Source organism: Neolamprologus brichardi, chromosome 13 (assembly GCF_056152115.1).
Source record: "Neolamprologus brichardi isolate AB-2024 chromosome 13, ASM5615211v1, whole genome shotgun sequence".
Classification (NCBI taxonomy): Eukaryota; Metazoa; Chordata; class Actinopteri; order Cichliformes; family Cichlidae; genus Neolamprologus; species Neolamprologus brichardi.
This window is the reverse complement of record NC_142116.1, coordinates 16375604-16397122: the sequence shown is the minus strand read 5'-3', so window position 1 is coordinate 16397122 and position 21519 is coordinate 16375604. Positions and strand designations below refer to the sequence as shown.

At 37.9% G+C, this 21519-nt stretch overlaps 1 protein-coding gene across 2 annotated transcripts in view; it reads left to right on the top strand.

The window, feature by feature from the left end:
• Positions 1 to 541: 541 nt before the first annotated feature.
• LOC148099921 (ATP-binding cassette sub-family C member 2-like) overlaps positions 542 to 21519 on the top strand; it is a 32701-nt gene continuing 11723 nt past the window's right edge. For both annotated transcript variants that reach the window (XM_087850239.1, XM_087850240.1), the window contains exons 1-22: positions 542 to 697; positions 1189 to 1365; positions 7484 to 7624; positions 7705 to 7842; positions 8015 to 8137; positions 8240 to 8295; positions 8381 to 8612; positions 8788 to 8963; positions 14387 to 14564; positions 15131 to 15385; positions 16036 to 16101; positions 16274 to 16411; positions 16492 to 16638; positions 16718 to 16802; positions 16920 to 16986; positions 17140 to 17266; positions 18042 to 18218; positions 18423 to 18590; positions 19944 to 20118; positions 20733 to 20868; positions 20956 to 21058; positions 21144 to 21363. In XM_087850239.1, coding sequence (XP_087706365.1) covers positions 653 to 697; positions 1189 to 1365; positions 7484 to 7624; positions 7705 to 7842; positions 8015 to 8137; positions 8240 to 8295; positions 8381 to 8612; positions 8788 to 8963; positions 14387 to 14564; positions 15131 to 15385; positions 16036 to 16101; positions 16274 to 16411; positions 16492 to 16638; positions 16718 to 16802; positions 16920 to 16986; positions 17140 to 17266; positions 18042 to 18218; positions 18423 to 18590; positions 19944 to 20118; positions 20733 to 20868; positions 20956 to 21058; positions 21144 to 21363 — 3130 coding nt within the window. In that variant the 5' untranslated portion in view covers positions 542 to 652. The remainder of the gene's footprint in view (positions 698 to 1188; positions 1366 to 7483; positions 7625 to 7704; positions 7843 to 8014; positions 8138 to 8239; positions 8296 to 8380; positions 8613 to 8787; positions 8964 to 14386; positions 14565 to 15130; positions 15386 to 16035; positions 16102 to 16273; positions 16412 to 16491; positions 16639 to 16717; positions 16803 to 16919; positions 16987 to 17139; positions 17267 to 18041; positions 18219 to 18422; positions 18591 to 19943; positions 20119 to 20732; positions 20869 to 20955; positions 21059 to 21143; positions 21364 to 21519) is intronic.

Here is a 21519-nt window from a genome sequence, read left to right as displayed (position 1 = left end):
ACTGAAGAATTAAGAAAAATTCAAACAAACATATCAGACTAGTAACATACAAAGTAATTTGTCTGGAAGGTATGTTGAGAATGACAGCAAACAGACATAATAGCACCTCATAATACCATGTCAGGGACATGTTGATGTTGAAGTTGGTATTGAAGTTTGTGGTGGTTTTTTTTTTTTGAAAAATTACAATGACATTCATATCAATGATGAGTTTATGTATGTTTTTCACCACAACTGTATGTGTACTTATGACAAAGTGGAACTAGAGTTCTTTTCAAAACCTTACTGTTTTAAAATATTTATGTAGAAAATAACAGGAAAAGGGATCTAATGACCCCACTATAGCCTGTAGTGTACTTTTTGTAGAAACCAGGCACAGATTCAAATCTTATATTCTCTTCACTAATCCAGCACCTCTCTGTTGAATTAATGTTGTTTCTTTGTAGAGGGAATAAGCAACTTTTTTTTCTGCTTAAAAAAAACTCACGGATCAAAGTCCCTTACAGCCACATCCTACAATTGTCAGTGAACTGTGGGTGGACAGAGGAGAAAGCAGCAGTATTTGAGTAAAACACGGCAGTAGTGGGGCAGAGGGTGAGAGGCGTCGGCTTGTCTGGTCAGCTGAGGTTGACTGAAGCTATCACTGTAAAGCATGTGTGCGGCAGCTCTGGAGGAGTACTGTGGGTCCATTTTTTGGGTGAGTTAAACAAGCAGAAAGACTGAAGAATTAATTCAAACAAACATATCAGACTAGTAACATACAAAGTAATTTGTCTGGAAGGTATGTTGAGAATGACAGCAAACAGACATAATAGCACCTCATAATACCATGTCAGGGACATGTTGATGTTGAAGTTGGTATTGAAGTTTGTGGTGGTTTTTTTTGAAGATCTTTTTTTCTATACTTTGGAGACATAAAAGCTTTAAGGCAAGTGTAAGTGAGTTTAAGGGTAAAAAGCTGTTCATGTTATTGTGTCAGCCCGTTCAACACAGATTAGACAAACAAGAAGGTAATGATTTCTATTTGTCACAGCAACTATGAAAGACATCTTCCAAATATGCAGAAAAGGAGATGATTAATGTTCTGGTTTCAGAGTTTCTGGTTTCAGAGAGTTAATCAGTTGCACTTTCTGGTTGCCTTAGAAGGGCAGCAGGACTTTGTTATGCATGTGTGTTTGTGTCCTTCAGAATGCTTCATATCTGAAGCGACCAGACCCAGACCTTCCACTATGTGTGGAGCAGACAGTTCTTGTCTGGATCCCCCTTTGTTTCCTGTGGCTCTGTGCCCCATGGCACCTGCTGGCTCTCTGTCAGAGTGCAAATGTAAACACAAAACAATTGTCCAAGCTCTACATCTGCAAACAGGTAAGAAATACTGTCTAATCTTTCTTATCTTCATAAAAAATTGTTGTTTCAGTTCGTAGCTTAGGTAGCTGTCTTCTAGTTTCAAAAGTTTAACCGTCTACTGTAAAAAAAATATGGTTGACTGTAAAGTTTTACAGAATTTACAGGAAAAACAGAATTTCTGTTATTTTTAAATACATAAAATATGAATCAAATTACAATAAAATCACAGTATAAGATGACAAAATGACATTAAAACTAGTTTCTGTACTTTCACATGGATTTGTTGTCAGTTAACACATTTGTTGTGTTTTAATGGAAGCATTTGTTGTGCATTCTTTTTAACTTGAGTAAAAGAAGGATGTAGTCTGAGTTTCTAATCATTTATTGCCTCAAGCAGTTCAAACCATAAGCATGTACATGGATCTCTTTCATTCAGAAAAACACTGTCTGCAAGCAGTTAGCTGTAACCAACTTCCTGAAAGAGACTGACCTTCCCTTAACATTACAGAGAATGATATATCAATTTGTGCTTTCAATTGGTCAAAACTGTTGGGATCTGGCCCCACTCCTCGGGTGAGAGCGGCTGTTACCTGGCAGGGGCAGTGTTCCTGCTCTCCTGATGTGGTCCTGTGCGCGTCAGCTGCCTGCCCAGCTGCCTGTGAGCCCAGGCTCATGACCAAGCCTGTGGTGCGCCACCATCGCTTGCCATGCGGTCGAGAAGACCAGCTTCAGTGTTGCCACTGGACAAGCAGCCGGCGTGGTTCGTTGCATGGCTGTGAGGAGGCTGACACACCTGAGCTGCATTAGCTTGTCACGCCTCCCCTGCCTATAAGGGCGAACAAGGTCCTGAAGGATATTGTTGTTGGTGTGTGTAGATGTGTACAGCAACCAAGCGTGTGTTTAAAAGCATTAATATGTGGGCGGTTCCATCGCTCTCCTGTCACAGACTTGTTGGTGTCAAAGGGTATTGTAAAAATGTGAGTTTGAATAAGCTTTCTGAGCTTTTTAAGGAAATTCTGTGAAAATCCTAAAAAGTCATCGAACTATATGGAAAGTACAAAGTTAGCATAGTCCTGATTGTAGAACTTTTACATTTTCCTTCAGTGTTTCCTCAATGTGCCTCAATTTTATAACCTAATTCCTTTGTTCTTTGTCAGGTCATTTGTTAACCTGCTTTCATGAGCTCCAAGTTCTCTGAAAAAGCTTTTTGCTGTTCATTTTTCCCCTAAGGACTGTAATCATCCTAACTGAAGATTAGTTTTCACTAAAGGTTTCTCAGTATTGCATTAACATTCCCCTCTTTCCACACTTCATGCTAGTTCACAAATGCACAAATGCAGAAAAACAGCTACACAATGAAATACACAATCAGTACATATATGACTCATTTTACAGACTGCGCCTTTGCGCTGGACTATCTATCCAACCTGAATGGAATGGCTGTACCATCCAGTGATACCAGTTTTGAAAGGGACTCTACCAAAATTTATAATAAAACCTGCAGACAAACGGTGAGCAGTAGCTAATATTCTTCAATAAAAACCAACAAAACCAAGGTTGATGAGAGCAGTCATCGCAGGGCAAACGACCGACAGAGCCTCTCCCGAACCCAGCACAGCCCTGAGTGGTGGGCGGATCGATCCAAGCATCGAAATCAATTCGGCATCAGTATCGGATCGTTACTAGCGTGGTGAGATTGATTCTTTACTTTACGTTCCACTCTCGTTTGCAATGCTGTGGTTTCGGCAAAGACGAAACAGCCAGGTCACCAGACTCGCCACACCTGTATCAGCGCAGAGCAGACACACATTGCTCCCCCTCTTGTGTTTAAATGTTGCGCCGTCACATGACGTGACTTAGAGGCATTGGGTCTTGTTAAGTTGTTTACATATCATTTATATTTTTACCAGTTCTTGTTGTTGTTGTTGAGAATTTTAATTGTAATTTTTGTTGTATAGTTTCTCAACAGCACTTGTTTGTTTTAATTTGTTTACTGGTTTGCACTTTTTACTTAAGATTTTTCTAGAAAAAAAATTATCATATTCATTTTCTATAAGCATTTTCTATTTAATTATAAAATTTGTCCTAATTATGTCCTGGGAACACTTAAGGTCATGAAAATTAATTGAGATTTAGCAATTCAATGGTGCATCGACCTTCTTTATTTAAAAGTACCGATATCAGTATCGGTATCCATATCGGTATTGGCGATATTGGCCCCTATTTACTTGGTATTGGATCAATACCAAAATATGCACTATCACACACCACTAGTTTAAATACTCTTGTTGTCATCTGTGTTGGAAATGGTCCCTACTTCTCACTGGTCCTCTTGAAGCCTTTGGATGCACCTTTTGGATGATTTCCTTCCGTAACACTGCACCTGTAATTTTAAAATGAAAACTACCCCAGAAACCTTCTTTTGCCATATGTTCCTTGCCATGTGTCAATTTAACACAATTAGAGAAGCACAAGAAGATATGTGCATTATCTCTTAAAAAAATTCCAGGGCTTCTCCCCTGGAATAGATCTGCTCCATGCCTGTATCCCTATGTTAAAAAAAAACATTATCCAGTGGTGTGGCCTGCTGTAAATCATGTGATTAAATCATATGATTAACCGACTGCTGTGGAAAAAGTGACATGGATGTCAGCACAGTGCATTTCATCATCTGTTTGCACACTTTCTCACAGTGACCTTTGCATTGTAAATATGATGTCATGAATAACACACTGCTGGTAAGTACACACAGAATTTGGCAACTGAAAAGTTAAGTCCGCATGGCCCACAAGCTCATGCGACCCTAGTATGGCGCTGTCATCTTCCTGCTCCTGTAAAAAAAAACATACATACATACATCCACCCTTTTCCCCACTGTCTGGGTGGAGTAAGTGCAATCTTGAGGACATTTGTCCCCACTGTCAGTCCAGTCAATCCCCTCATGTTTATTGCTGATAGCAGAACTTCTTGTGCCGCATACTTAAGTTTCAGCAATATGACATCATTTCAAAAGGAAAAATAAGAATTTAGAATGTAGAATTCTAAATTTAGAATTTCAAAACACTTTCATCCACCAGCCACACACTTCACACAACATTAATTGTCTATTAGATAGTGAGTCTCTTCCCATGTAACCAGGTGTGTGCCATGGTAAAACATCCCCCACACATCAGGAACAAGAAACTCAATAATCTATTAGGGTCGGCACTTACTTATTTAAGCTCTCTACAGCATTCTGTTCAACTCAGTTCAATCATCTTTCCCCAATATAATAATAGTCTGCTAGTTTATATACAGTGTTGGGAAGGTTACTTTTAAAAGGTATTCCATTACAGATTACAGAATACATGTCCCAAAATGTATTCTGTAACATATTCCGTTACGTTACTCAATGAGAGTAACGTATTCTGAATACTTTGGATTACTTAATATAGTATCATGCTGTTTACAACTACGTGAATGTACTATTGCTATGATTTATTACTGTTACTGAAGGTCTGTGGCTCCAAACCGTAGTAAAGGGACCTCTGGCTAATATGGTGGGTTCTGTGTCGGGCTCGTATAGCCAAAAACTAGTTTTACTTTTTTGTCTGGGTCAACTTTGCTAGCGAGAGACAGAGGGAGGCGTTGAAAGGCTGCTCCAACTGAACTTATTGTTTTTGGAGGAAAACACGAACACGGTGTACAGTCGAGTCTTAATAGCTTACTTACAACTGGGCTCGTCAGGCACTCTTCTTGGCTGCAGTGGTTATTATTATATTTACATGCTTCCAGCTCCCGTTTTTGCTCGATGACAGCTCGTACTTTTCCTTTTTCTCCCTCCCTCGCTCACAGACACATAACGTGTGTCTGTGAGCGGCACGGACTACACTGCCTATGATGCTACATTCTTTAGAGCTATAGAGATTGACAGACCACGTGACTTTCGCGCATTGCATGCCGGTAACTCGTGGCAAAACAATCCAAGTACCGCATCAAATGCAAGCATTTGCAGCACCGCAAAACGTTCATTCTCCGGTTCCAATACCTTCTTGCTTTTTCTTTGCCCTCCAAAAAAGTTATGTACAAAACGAAGGAGAACAATGCCGGTCCGTACAAAGACAGACTTGATGAAAAGGCAAAGAAAAGATACGAGGAAAAAATCAAAGGAGTGAAAGGGTTATACCCTTATGAGCACACAGAGTGGACAAAATACGTTAGCGTGCTGCCCAACTTTCACCACGCTCATATTTATAATTATACGGTTATTGGAGTGAGTGCATACACTCATGAAGTTTAGTAACTTCAGGTCACTGCAACAAGCCCAGAAACAGTTTGACGGATGGGTACAGGACCATGAAATGCACCGTGTAGAACGAAAGACCATCGTACATATCATAAGTTTATCAGTCTCACAAATCGTCTTGATAAATACACATTCGTTAACCGTTTATTAATAGGACCTTTGAGTTCAATGGTAATTAATTAGTAGTGGAAATAATTTCTGGTTCGCATTACAGAAATGTAGCAGTGACAATAATATTGTATGCTGTAATCGTACTGGGCAATTAGTGATAGCATAGCGCCACAATTTCTGTTCAGCGCCAGACTTGCTTGTAACCTATATCACCAATTATGTTATGAAAAATGATGTATTAACTACTACAAAACACTGACCTTTGTGGAAATGCTTGGAGCAGACTAACCTGTGAGCTGGAGTGTTCTGGGACGTTATATTTGGTCTTTGAATGGCTGCAATCCAGGCCATCTGTCGCCTCTTTTTACTTCAGAAACATGGCTCGAATAATTTCTCTTCAACGATGTAATCCAATAAAAAAAACGATCTCTTTACCCGTCAGCTTCCCGTGGCTGTCATGCGTCCGGCTATTGCAGTTAATAATACAACAGCTTCTTGACAGTTTTTTGTGTTTCTTTTTATCGCTGTGTAACTGATTTCAATTGAAAGCCTGCGTGCGCTAGTACCTCTTGCCACGAGTTCCCAGAATTCTTTGCGGTTTTACCCTTGAATGACGTCACATTTTCAATCTCTATACCGGTAGCATTCTGCCTATTAGCTTAGCACAACAAAAAGGCCTCTCTCACCCAGGAAACAAGATGATAATAACAGAAAGGCATGCTTAAAATACTATCTGATCTTCATGAGCTTTATTGCATGTGTGTCTGTGTTAGTAGGATTAATGCAGTTATACTTATTTTTGTCATTTTTGTGTACCTCTCCTCTTTGCGGCGCTCCAGACACTTTCTCAATTCTACACTCCAAGGCAGTTGGTTTTTCTCTCCAGGCTCCTTAACCCAATTTCATTTCCCACACTAAAACAACAGTGTTCCTCCATATGTCCTCCCCCTCCTGTGGTCTCCTCTCCCCAACCTTGCAGCAGTCCAGTGACACTCAGTTCTCTTCAGCTTTGTCCTGTTTATTGCCAGTGTCTCTTCCATTGGCATTTTACTACAAATGTGGCAAATGTCAAATTCGGACAGTCTTCCCAAGGTACATTCACATAGTGCAGTTGCAGCTTGTTATACTGTGATTGAGAGTATTGCAATTACAATACAACAAAAAGGTGAATCAATTAACTTTATATTCAGATACATATAAAAATCCATTTTACAGTTGATATAATCAAAAATAAACAGTAAATTGTCAATAATCTAATGAGAATTTCAATCACTGTTTTACTTAGTTCAACTAGTTTAAGTATGTTTTTAAGGGTATTATAGAATCTTTTGCATTAAATATGGAATAACAGTACATGAACTTCCTAAGACCCGAACTCTTTCATGTCATGCATTTTTAATTTCTCTTTGCTATTTGGGCTGATTGGGACCTGATGAATGTAAACACAAAGAATTACCAGATTTTTGTTTATTTATTTATTTTTTTACCTGATTTTTGTTTCTAAGATAAACGAGATCCACATATGAGGATGTTTGTTTTAAATTTCGATAGAACAGTGGCAGTATAATGTCCTCGTAGGTGGATATCAGGCCCTTGCAGAGCAAAATTTAGTATTTTGGTCTAGACAAAACAAAATGTGATGTCCACATATGTGGACACCGGGTCCTAGGAGGTTAATGCAATTTTTTAATAGAATAACATGATTTATTCTCATGTCTGGTCTGTGTTTTCTTTCCTCAGCTTGTGGTGTCTCTGTTGTTCCTGACGGCCATAGCACACCTGGGAGTCACACTAGGAGAAGATTTTGGTCCAAACAGTGACCAATCTTCAAAAAATGCTGGTGTATACTACGCAAATCCAGTTTTATTTGCAGTCACATGGGTAAATTGAGCAACGTTTATATTTATTTATTTAAATTTGAAAGGATTTGTTTTTATGTTCTGATGTGTCTTCTTTGTTAGATCCTTGTCCTGCTTTGCCATGAAGGATTAAGACGGGAAGGAGCAATAGACTCTGCCTCTATTTTCCTCTTCTGGTTGCTCCTTGTAGTGTGTGACATCTTTCCTTTCCAGACCCTCCTACGAGAGGCTCTCAGACTGGTATGAGTGAAGACATTCGATCAAGTTGGATTAAAGTAGAAGAAAAATAGTAGATTTACTCAGACATGGTGCAATTACTTGATATGATTGACTCCATTTTTTCCATAACGTGCCGTTTTTTGTGTCTTCGGGACCCTTTAAAGTATTTCTTTCTCTCATTTTTGGTATTTAGGGCGAGGTCCATGATGTCCCACGTTTCAGCCTTTTCTACATTTCTTTTGGGCTTGAACTGATTTCATTAGTTCTTTCTACTGTGGCTGATATCCCCCCAGAAGCCAAAGACCTTATAAAAAAGGTACCCTTTATTTGTTATTGGTTTTGTTTGTTTGTTTTCAGAGGGTGAAGTTTTATAAGCATAGATTAAATAAGATAGATTGAACCTTGTTTTTATCCACAGAATCCTGAAGCAGGTGCAGCATTTTTGAGCAGAATAACATTCAACTGGTTAAACAGGTAACATTAAGGTCGCTATAGTCGGAATCTTAACAAGCACCTACATATGTGCTCCATGTCTTCAAAGTTCTCATTGTTTTTACAGTATGGTTTTAAAAGGCTACAAACAACCTCTGGTTCAGGAGGACATGTGGGATCTGAATGAGAGTGATAGCACTGTTTTCATCAATGAGCGTTTCCAGCATTTCATGAAGCCTGAGTTGGATGCAGCTAGGGTCCGCTTCCAGAACAAGATGAAAAAGAAACTGTTTCAGAACATAGACAGTGCCCAGGAAGACCCACAGCAAAATGGTCTTTCCAGTGGTCTGGAGAAAGGGGTGAGTTAGGATGTACTAATGATGGTGAGAGCATTTAATCAAAATCACTTCCACTCACATGTACACAATCTTGAGCTACAGTCCAAACGGATTTTACCAACACCACTAATCAACATCACTATGTTTTTTTCTGAATAAATCTCATCAACTGTGCTTGAACGATCTGTTCTTTTAGGAGGAAAGGGGGGAGACAGAAGATGAAAAGAAGAAAAATGACAATGAGGAAGAGAACTATCCCAATTCATGGCTGATTACCACCATTTACAAGACCTTTAAAAGGATTCTGATTGAATCTTTCTGCTTCAAACTTCTGCAGGATGTGTTAACCTTTGTCAGTCCTCAGCTTCTTAAGTGAGTAAGATATTACAGAACGTTACAGAAATAAAACAACAGATTTAAGAGAAGAACAATGTTGTGCTTGTACAATGTCGCTGGACTTAAACTAGGAACTTAGCTGTGTTGTAATCTGCAGTGGACTACAATGGTCTCTTAATAGTTCACTTTTCTGACCTTCTGATGCATATTTTTCAATAAGACAATTATATTACTTAACTCTTTGGGCTCTATCCTGGCCACTTCACTTTTCTTTTTTTGTTCTGTTAATGCAAATGGAATGAAACTTCCCAAAAGTGTGTATTCTTTTCAGATTTTTTAATTTTCAACATCAGCTCCTTAATAATGTCAATAATACAGTGGCTTGCAAAAGTATTCGGCCCCCTTGAACTTTTCCACATTTTGTCACATTACAGCCACAAACATGAATCAATTTTATTGGAATTCCGCGTGAAAGACCAATACAAAGTGGTGTACACGTGAGAAGTGGAACGAAAATCATACATTCCAAACATTTCTTACAAATAAATACCTGAAAAGTAATACCTAAATTAATACCTAAAATTTATTCATGTTTGTGGGAAAGTTCAAGGGGGGGCGAATACTTTTGCAAGTCACTGTGTACACTATACACCAAATTGTTCCTCTTGGCTCTATCGTGGCCATTTTTGGCCAATTGAAACCCATTATAACCACCTTTTTTGACTCCTTGTTATTGACAGTACTGTATCATGCAATTTAGGTAAAATTGCTTTAATTCTAAATTCAACACATGAAAATTGTAGTTTTTCATGTTTATTACCAAATTACATCATTGACCCATTTTTGGCCAAACAAGCAATTTCATGTAATATTCCTAGTTTCTAGTAGCGGCCTTTGATGGCTTACCACACTCCAATGGACCAAAATAATGAAACAATTTGGACATAGGTTTGATCTTAAGGATCTAATAGTTTTTGTTTGTGCATGATATTGCAGCACAAACATGTATTTGCAAGATAGACTGGTATAAATAATGACGCATCAAATATTACATAGGCTGCAGTGAATTTCTGTCAATGCAGGCTATTGAGCTTCGAGGTTCCCAGTCGAACTTAGCTTTGAAGCACATGTTAAAAGCACTTTTACTCTTGTATTTTTCATAAAAAGAGACCATACCCAAAATATTAACTCTAAAAAAAACCCCAAAAAAACAATCACAAGCCATTTTGCAGAGTTCAAACCTGCAGCTGCAGCTCAAACTGCAACAACACTGTTTATAAACGTGTCCTCGATTTATGCAGGTGCAGACAGTGCTGCTGCTGTAAATAAGCCTAACAGCTTCCAGATCATAGGCAATATGGCAATAAAGTCATCACTGCTTCAAGCACTGTCTATATGATCTGGTCAGAGAGCAAGGACAGCATGCAGTCATCTGCTCTTGAAGCAAAGACATCTGCCCAAGATGAAGAAACTTCCTCTCCAGAAGATGAAGGGACAATCTCCAAAGAAGCTGACTGCATCACCACTGATGAAGAGTACTAGCCAGTGCCTGAATCCTCTTCTTTGGGGGAGGATTGGGGTTGGGGGGCATGGAGGTGGAGGCCAAGCAACTGATGGAAAAGAACATAGGAGCATTTTCTGATACCGAGGAGCTGGTGACTGAGTGGATCCCTCGTGAAAGGAAAACCATTTGGGTCCCACTACTGAAGAGAGACTGCTCTACATTCCAGTTCCCACTGGTATCAAACTAGGGCTCACCCTGTATGCAGTTCCCTGCATTAGCAGCCTGAGATCTACTTTTGACATTTTTATAACAAAGGAGATCTTTTAGCTGCTGTGCACCCTTACAAACCTGCATGGGAGGCGAAGGTGTGAGGATTGGAGGATTATAGATGAAGTGGAGATGTGAGCCTACACCAGGATAAAGCAATACAAAATTATGTTGGATGACAACACTGGAAGTTCTCAGGAAGTTAAAAAAGGCATGGGGTTCAGACTCCAACTGACAGAGGAGCTCCGAGGACAACGTCTTAACTTTGGTCACCTTGGCAGGGGAACTCATCAGATGAAAACTGGCACAGGGGAAACAACCCAGAGCTTCCTCCCCAGCTCCTCTGGTTGCAACAGAGGAAGATTTTGTTGTCTGTCTTTGGCTTCACCAAAACTACCACGGCGATATCCCACATCCCAAAGCAATGGAGGAATGTGCTTCTTTTGACAGCAACACACAAGGAACCAGCAGTCAGTGATGGGAAATAGAGGACGCCTGGAAGCAAGAAGCAATTCTGCTCTACAATAGGCACAAATACAACTTGGATAACTTAGAGACGATGTTGGCAACTCGAGTTGTAGAAGAAAAACTAACTGATGGCTGATGGCTCTTTTCTCCAATGTAATTTGTGTTTCAACAATTTTTTGATTAATGTTTTGTTTCCGTTACAATATTATACTTTAATGTATAATATTGTAAAGGAAACAAAACAGGAAACAAAACATCAATCAAAAAATTGCTCTCTTTTTTATTTGGGCTACTTAAATTTATTTTGGGCTACCAAAAACTGAAGAGTCCCAGCCCGAAGGGCTACCAGGGATTTTGAAATTTTGCGCGCCCTGCTAACTAATGGCTGATCTCCAATCTCCTGGATGTCTTGGGATACAATGTCTTTGTCCCGCCGGAAACAACTTCACTGAAGTGGGGGAGTCCTCTACAACGTACAAATGGAAGAGCTGGGGTACATGCTGGTGACCTCAACAAATGCTTGTCCCTGTTTCTCAGCCACTTCTGCCATTGATCTCAAGATACAGTAGTCTGAACCAGAGTGTGACCCACACCTCACCAACAAAATGAGAAGAAGGTGCAAAAGGTGCACCTCTAGGATTGGAACAGCAGCCCCTTGCACCAAGTGTAGAAAGTGTGCTTACAAAAACCACTCTACTGTGGTTAGTACATCTTGCTGCTAATGAGGATGCTCACAGAAGCACACACTGGAATATACATTTTGATCATTTTAGTGGTCATTTCACTGGTTATTTGGTCATTAAATGGCCTTTCTGGCCACTAACACACCATGTGCGATTTTCTTTTTGGCCATTCACCCCCCCCCCCCAAGAAAATAAATAAATAAAATAAAGTAAAAATAAATCATTGTTACTGTTACTCGTACTGACCTCCAACAATGATTAAAAAATATTAGGTTTCATCATTCATATGCTAAAAAATGTGAACTTTATTGCTATTTTCCCAAAAGCGTAGTAATAATACATAATCTAACTGGTATTCAAAGGGTATAATTTCTGAATTTTAATTATATTTTGGTTTTCATGACTAGGACCAGTGCTAATTAAAAAAATGAAGTCAATGAAAGTAGAAAATGTTTTAATATATATTAATTTTATAGCATTTTGTAAACATAAACAGGGGGTGGCCATTTTTGGCCACAAACAAGCTTAGAGGGAGTTTTTTGGTTTTTCTGTCACTGCACAAAAAAATAAAGGTCCATAAAACTCATTGGTACTTTTAGTTATTGCTATGCATCTAACCTCCATCATGGCTAGAAAATAAATCAATTTGCATGTATTATTTAGAAAAAAATAGGGACTTGATGCTTTTGTCCCTATGTAAATCATCGAAATTATGTGATTTAACTGGTATTTAAAGGGTTAAAATTCTGAATTTGAATGAGATTTTGGTCTTGATGAACAGCACTGATGCTAATTTAGAAAATCAAGTCAATGAAAGAAGAAAAATGTTTTAATATATATGACTTTTATAGCATTTTGTAAACGTAAACAGGGGGTGGCCATTTTTGGCCACGAACAAGCTGAGAGGGAGTTCTTTTATTTTTCTGTCCCTGCACAAAAAATAATGATGCATATATAATCATTGATATTTTTAATTATTGCTATGCATCGAACCTCAATCATGGTTAGGAAATAAATCAGTTTGCATGTATTATTTAGGAAGAAAATGGGGATTTTATTCTTTTATCCTTATGTAAATCATTAAAAGTATGTGATTTAACTGGTATTTAAAGGGTTAAAATTCTGAATTTGAATGAAATTTAGATTTTCTAGAACATCACTGATGCCAATTTAAAAAATTAAGTCAATGAAAGTGAATTTTTTTTGTCAATATATATTAATTTTATAGCATTTTGTAAACATAAACAAGGGGTGGCCATTTTTGGCCACGAACAAGCTGAGAGGGAGTTTTTATGTTTTTGCTCTCCCTGCGCAAAAATAACAATTACATGTCCCAGACTCCACTATTAATAATACAAGAAATTCCAGTAGCACTGCAATTATATAAAATTGTGAGATTTGAGGTTGACTTCCAGCTAGTGCAGTGGAAAAACAAACTGGTGTTTAAAGGCTTAAAAATTTAAAAAGTAATAACTATTTTATATTTATGAAAAGAACTGAAGTTATTTAAAAGCTTTATGCAGAAAAAGTGGCAAAAAAACAAAAAAAAATAAAAATTACAGACCTAATCTGCTGGTGGCCACTTATGGCCACGAACAAGCTGAAAGGGTAGTGATTTTGAACAAACCCAGAGAGTTAAAGGAATTTATGCAATTATCTGTTACAGATGTAACAGTTCTACCATATTTAGGTAAACATAAAAAAAAAAACCCATTTTGTTCTCTCTTAAGTTTTATGTTTTGTTTTTTACTTGCTATTACCGTTTAAAATCCTTTGTGTTAACTATTTACTATTGCCAATCTTCGGGACCAGCACCCCAATACAGGAAGTCTGGGTCAGCTCTCTGTTTAAGAAGTTCTAATCGCTGGATGAGTATTACCCAGCAGGCAATGCAAAGTTCAGATGGGGCTGATGTGGCTCAGGGGGCTCGCCCAGCTTTAATGGTCTCAAAATCGTCTGTGTGTTTTTCCTGCTTATCTGATAAAATCCAGGGACCTGAGTAGCCTTGCAGGTATTTAAGTGGATTAGCTTTAGGGGGTTTGACAGTAGGCCTCAAGGGTATGTTATGCGTAAATGGCTGAAGTAACCTGTAGGAGCTATTTACATTAAAATGGGTTAATACTCAGATTTTTTGATTCTGATTCTGGGTTTAACTGTTATATTGCTACAAGATCCAAGCCAGATCATGTCTACACACACAAAATCTAGACTCTTACACTACTCAAACTACATTTCTCATTTAACATATTGATCAAACTTATATTTTGATTTATCTTTTATCAAAAATAAAGAAAGATAAAAATAAAGATTAAAACTATATATCCCATTACAAAAATTGGATGTTAAACCTTTTCACCCTCTCTCAGATATGTTGAGAAGAAAGGCAGGGGGTATTAAAATTTTCTCTGTCCCTCATGTCTCGACACTGGTGATTCATAACCAATAACAGGAGTGGCAGGATGAAATGAGGACATTGTTAGATAAGTGCTAAAGATGAAGCAGGAAATTGTTTTCTTCTTTTTTTCTGTTTTTCCTAGATTGATGATCTCGTTCACTCAGGACAAATCCAGATATGCCTGGGAGGGCTATTTGTATGCAGTGTTACTGATGGTGGTGGCTCTGCTACAGTCTCTGACCCTACAGCAGTATTTCCAGCGCTGCCATGTGCTGGGGATGAAGGTTCGCACTGCACTTATGGCTGCTGTGTATAAAAAGGTAAAAACAGGATTGACAGAACACCATTTATTGACATTGGTGTGAAAAAAAAATAATCAAATGCTGTATAATATAAATCACTGTTACACATTAGAAGAAAAAAATTACTAGTCATAATTTTCTGCTTAAGTCAGTTGTCAGATGTTTCAGTTTTAACGAACTTTTATCAGCACATACTTGTCACAGAAAAAACCTGTGTTAGTCTGTAGCTCTAGTTTCCATCAATACTTTTACTATTGATCTTAATGATTCATTTTGTGAGTTCTCAGTCACTACTGGTGAAGACCCTGATTGTATAGCCAATCAGGATACATAATTTTTGTTTTATGAAGTTTTACCAAATCTTGGAAATGAGGAAATGAAGAAAATACTCCTTAGACATCAAAAACTATTTACATTATTTCTAAAAGAAAGTCAGCTTTGCTTTTTTTTCTTCAATATATAGGGTTATGGAGGTTTTTTTTTAAGTGACATACAGAGTAAGAAAAAATATCACTTATATGCTTCTCTTACTTAATTTTCACCCCACATTCTAATTAATTTGCCCTTTTTATCCCTTTTCTAAGGCATTAGTGGTGTCCAATGACACTCGTAAGGAGTCTACAGTAGGGGAAATGGTGAACCTGATGTCAGCAGATGCCCAGCGCTTCAATGATGTGACCAACTTTATCCACCTGCTGTGGTCCTGCCCTCTGCAGATCATCATATCCATTGTTTTCCTGTGGCTGGAGTTAGGACCTTCTGTGTTGACAGGACTGGGAGTCATGGTGTTAATAATTCCAACCAATGCAGTGCTAGCAACCAAGGCCAGAAAACTCCAGGTCAGGGGAAATACTTGCCAAATCTTCTTTGCTTCTGTAAACCTCTGTGCGAGATTCTAAATCAAATAATCAAAATGAGATTAAACTGCAAATTGTAATTTTTTATTCGAAATGTTTAACTACAGTATTGGATTGATTATTTATGTCATGGCCTGAGTGGCAGGCCGTCAGGATGTGAGGAATGAGGACCCAAACGCTGGACTCTTTATGATGAACAGTGCATTTATTTACAGTGCTGTAAATAGTTCACACAATAAATTTAATAAGTTTTATTCAAGATGTTTAACTAAAGTATTGCATTGACTGTTTAATAGATTTTGATACAGTCCCCCTCTTTCAGAGGCTCAAAAGTAGTTGGACAATTGAGTGACATAGCATGCAGGCTCAGCTACGTGTCTCACAGTCAACATACAGATTTGCTCTCATAGACCAGTCTCCCTTCTATAAAAAGACCAAAAGTTTCTTTGGAGTTTAATTAATATTAACATTAATGTGAAGAAAGTGATCTCTGTAACTTTCAACATGCGATTCTTGCTGGTGAAAAAGTTGTTTTTTGGGTTTTTTTCAAATGAATTACACAGAATAAATTGCTGTTCAAAACACTTTATTTATTGCCTGTTTAACATGAGCTACATTGTGTCTCTTTTCAGATAGAGAACATGAACTTTAAAGATAAGAGAATGAAAATCATGAATGAAATTCTAAATGGGATCAAGGTGAGCTCCCTTATTCAGTGTATTCATGGTGTATGTAGATGCCTTCCTTACATCTAAAGCTTTGATGCTTCGTGAAACTGCAGCGACGTCATGAACAATAAGTGCTCTGCTGCGGCACCCTTCCTTCTGCCTCACTGCCTCCTCCCTGTCTTTTTCTTTTGTCTCCCACCAGATTCTGAAGCTGTATGCTTGGGAGCCATCCTTCCAGAAGCAGGTGGAAGACATTAGAGGGGAAGAACTAAAAGTCATGAAGAAGTCTGCCTACCTACACTCCTTCTCCATTCTTACCTCATGCTGCAGTCCAGCTCTGGTGAGTTCTGTCAGAGAGCTTCGCAGAGATTAGAATCAAATGGTAAACAACCTTTTTTCTTAAACTGTCTGTACTTGCAGGTTTCTCTGGCCACATTTGCAGTATTTGTTAGTGTGAGCAATGATAATGTGTTAACCGCTGAGAAAGCTTTTACTTCCATCTCTCTCTTCAACATCCTCCGAGCTCCTCTTGCCATGCTGCCCACGCTCATTGCTTCCATTGTACAAGTAAGTGAACAGAGCTACATCACACACATGTATCAAGCCTGTGATGAAATCAAACTTAACCTGTTCTTTGAATTTTCAGACGGCAGTGTCTAAGACGCGCCTGGAGAAGTTTCTGGCAGGGGAAGACATCGACAGTGACATTGTGCGCCAAGACCCCAGTTTCAGTATGTTCACCATTAGAATTTGCACTTTTCTACAGCTGAAGATTGAAGCTTAGTCACAGTTTCTTACATGTGCGGATCATCTGTTAAGCTCTGTCTTGGTCTGCTTTCATTTTTTAGATACTGCTGTGAGTGTATGTGATGGTTCCTTTGCTTGGGAAAAAGATACAAAGCCTCTGCTGAAAGAGTATGTCTGTGTTGGTCATCAAAAAGTTACTAGTTAACTTAATTAACTGTGAGATGTTCACCGGGATTTTTTAGCATTGCTTCAGTTTTTCAAGTCTGTTTATTTGCCCCTGATGTGTTCACAGCATTGAGTATAGTTATTATGTGTGTCCAGTGTGAATTTGGACATTGAGCCTGGTCGGTTGGTTGCTGTAGTGGGAGCTGTTGGGTCAGGAAAGTCGTCTCTTATGTCAGCCCTCCTTGGAGAGATGCACAGTACCAAAGGTTTTATCAACATTGGGGTAATGGCTTTTTTCCCGTTTGTATTTATCAGTGTGTGTTAAAAAAACAAAAAAACATGCAAAATAAAACAAAAACAAACACATAAAATAAACAATAAAGCATAAAAGACTTTAACAATGACATTACAATTTTTTTTTATTTTTTTTAAGATAAGCAATAATTAAACATTAAAGGCTTTAGCTAACAAAGCAAAGATATAGAAGCAAAGAACAGCAAAAGCCTAATTCGTTCAAGGCAGTTTTCATAATCTGGTCTAAACTCATCAGTATTGGTGGAGATTAATTCAGCCACAGCAGAATAAAGAAGTATATTTTTCTACAAATTGAGGCATTTTAGCACAGTTTTTGTGAAATTGAGACTACCCCTAAACCCCTAAAGAAATTAGCCAAAAGAAGAATAAGAATTTTTGCTCAGCAAGTTTTCTAGTTTATAAAATTAAATTCCAGTTTCTTTTTTTGTCTTTTTATTACATAAGTGTCTTTACTCCAGCTTGGTGTGATCATTTTTTTAGAAAGACAATGTAAAACAATGCTAAATCCACTGGGCAAGCCACCTGTTCAAAGACCAGTTTTATCCATATTGAAAAGGGAATAACTCAAATCATTTTACTCACAGAATAAACTAAGTTCAGTGGAGTTTTCTAACATTTCTAGTAAAAGAATTGGGTTTTTTCCCGTCTAGCCATGGTAGTGTTTGGTCTGGATGAAATTTTGTGAATGCCAGTTTTTTATGATAAGACAGATCTGTCTTGAGTAATAGTCTATTTCTTTCCAGGGTTCTCTTGCTTTTGTACCACAGCAAGCCTGGATCCAAAATGCTACTTTGAAGGATAATATCTTGTTTGGATCTCCACATGAGGAAGAAAACTTCAAAAAAGTCATACAGGCCTGTGCTCTTGCCCCTGACCTTGAGCTGCTGCCTGGAGGAGACCTCACTGAGATTGGAGAGAAAGTGAGTTACACTTTGAACGGTTCAGGTTTTTGGTTACACAAATATTTTTTCTGTATGCAAATGCGGTGTATGGCGTTTATTTTAAACACATGTAAAATATTTGTTTCTTAAATACATAAAGTAACAAAACAGAAGAGCTCTTCTGATTATAAAGGAAAGGCTAAAAGAGTGTGTCTCTTTTCCCCTCCTTTCTTCTCTTTTCAGGGTATCAATCTCTCAGGGGGTCAAAAGCAGCGTGTGAGCTTAGCCAGAGCAGTCTACAGTCAGGCTGATATTTATCTATTAGATGACCCTTTGTCTGCTGTGGACTCCCATGTAGGAAAGCATCTTTTTGAAAATGTAATTGGACCCAATGGAATACTTAAAAACAAGGTTTGTGCTTAAAAACATATGCTAAACATTTGATAATTATTTTACAGGAAAAAAGGGAGGAAAAAGGAAAAAAAAACTTGCCCATTTCCCATTTAATTTCTTCTGATGAATCTTGACATGAAATACTATCTGCACAGGATATTCCAGCTGTTACTTGCATAGAAAACATGGTGTCTAATTTGTAGTATTTTACCTCATTTTACCCAGGACCCGAGCATTATGTAGAGGTTACAATAGGCTAAATATCACACTAAATGACCAAGATAACGGAATAGCTAATAATGAAAGGTTAGGAATGAAAGCCACTTGGAAATAGAATTACAAGTTAGAAAATGTCACGGCTAGCAAGGCAAGCCATGTGGAGGTGAGATAGGACCCAAAATGCAGGCACTGACTTAAATGAGAGTGAGCTTTATTTACACAATGACAATACAAACAGAAGTGGTGATGGCATGTGCAGAACCTAAAGGGAAACCTTTGGGAGGTAACACAAAGACCAACAAGCAGAGAGAACAGCACGGAGGAACACAGACGGACCAATAAAAAGAAGGAGAAAACTCAGGGCTTGTATACACACAGGAGCAGTCAGGGAATGAGAAACAGGAGGGAGACACAGCTGGGTTCATTATACATAACGAGACAAGGAGAAGCAAAACTAGACACATAGGACTGGGACTATCAAAATAAAACAAGAACTAAGAGACAATTCACAAAGATGCGGACTTGACATGGAGAGACAGACTGAAGGAACATGGCACATTTAACACAAGGAAGACAGTGACTTAAACTAGAAACCAGAATAACAAATAACATCAAGAGAACAAAACCACGAATAACTAATAAACTGGAAATAGAAATTAAACCCAAAACACTGGGAAACATGGCTTTATAAATGATTTTTAAATGATTAAACCAATTATTGTCAAGTCAGTCTGTGAACTGAATTATATTCTCTTTTTGATAAATACAATTTAATAAATTTTCATTTTTCTTTCTTTGTCTTTAATAATTACAATGTTTTTGTAAATCCTGTCAGTTCAGTATTTTTGTTATTGTTGAATTTATATTTAATTCTTCTAATAATTGTCTATTAAAAATCATTAAACTTTGGATATCTTTACTCTATTATTAATTACTATCTCATTTGAACTTTATTAGCGCCTGCTTTAAATTCAATTAATATGCTTTATTACTGCTTTTGCAACACTTCTCATCTGATAGTGAATTTATACTGGTTTTAAAGTCAGGCTGAGAGATATACAGTAGATGTGTTTATATGCTTTATAAATATTAATATTTTCATTTATTTGATTGGTGAATGCACTTGAGTCTCATATATCGCTGACCATACAGACTCGTATCCTGGTGACTCATGGCATAAGCTTCCTGCCATACGTGGATGAAATAGTGGTTTTGGAGAATGGAGTCATTTCTGAAGTTGGATCCTATGAAAACCTTCGTGCCAGTGGAGGAACTTTTTCTAAGTTTCTCGACACATATGCCAAAGAGCAGAGAAATTCAGAAACAGGTGATTACAACCTTTTCTTAGTATATTAGCAACATAATCTGCACACATTACATGTTCTGTTAGTTGTGAAACCAAAACCTATGCTAAAATTATATAAGAATAAGAATAACTGTATTTATCCCGAGGGAAATTCTTTTGTCATGTACATGCTCAAAGCAGCAGGAGAGACAGAGGAACAGATGAATAATATATACAATATATACAATAAGAATAGCAGTATACAGTAATATACAGTAGGATAGTGAAAGGCATAGTATCAAATAACTCTAACGAAGTAATATATATAACTATATCATGGAGAATAAATAACTTAACTATCAGTGCAGGCGATTCTAGAAAGTGACATAGTATTGTGCAATAGAATAAAGGGAGTAGCAGCGTATGATGGGGGGGATGAAACAAATATTCAATAAGGTACTGTTGGGTAATATTGCACGGTCTGAAAGGGAACAGAATAACATTGGTAATAGTCTCAGGATACCACTAATATGAATGGATTAAATTTATTTTTGTCATCTTTTATAAAAACTTTGTGTTGATGTTGTTCACATATTGACCCAAGTACCATAAATTACTGCCATATATGTAAAACACCATGTATATTGTTAATTTAGGTGAGGGCCAGGATGCAGAAGACATTGAGCTCTTCCCAGGCGGAGACAATGCCCAACCTGACGGTGCTTCGGAGGACACTGTTTCTCTTACACTGGAGCAAGAAAACAGCATCTCCCGCAGCCAGCGCAATGGCAGGCCAGTTATAGATGAAACCAGGGAAACAGCTTGTTTCAAATAGCATCTTTAGCAGAATGTTCATTTCATTTTTTTTTTCATTTTTAGTGTCAGATTAAGAAGAAATAATTCCCTTACAAAATCTGCAAATGTTGATGAACCACAGAAAGGCCAGAAGCTTATAGAGAAGGAAACTATGGAAACAGGACAGGTAACAAAATGTTTTTGTACAACTAGCGCAAGATTACAACAAATGATAGCCTGTTTCCTGAGTGCCGTCTCGCGCTGATTTCCAGGTGAAGCTTGCAGTGTTCCTGCAGTACCAACGAGCCATGGGCTGGGGATATTCTGCCATGGTTTTCCTGATTTACTTCATCCAGACCGCTGCTTTCACCGGTCAGAATCTGTGGCTGAGTGACTGGACCGGTGATTCTGTGGAGTACTACAACATGACATACCCTTCCTGGAAGAGGGACACAAGGGTGGGAGTGTTCGGAGCTCTTGGAGTGGCTCAGGGTAACTGAACAGTCGTTCGTCGTTCCTTTTGTATTTGCAAATATTTTCAGGTTCATGTAAGTTAACATTAAGCAACTTTATGTCTTAAAGTAAGGAAAATTCCATACCCTGCTATTTAGGATACACTCGTTTTTAGAGCGCTATATAGACAACCTA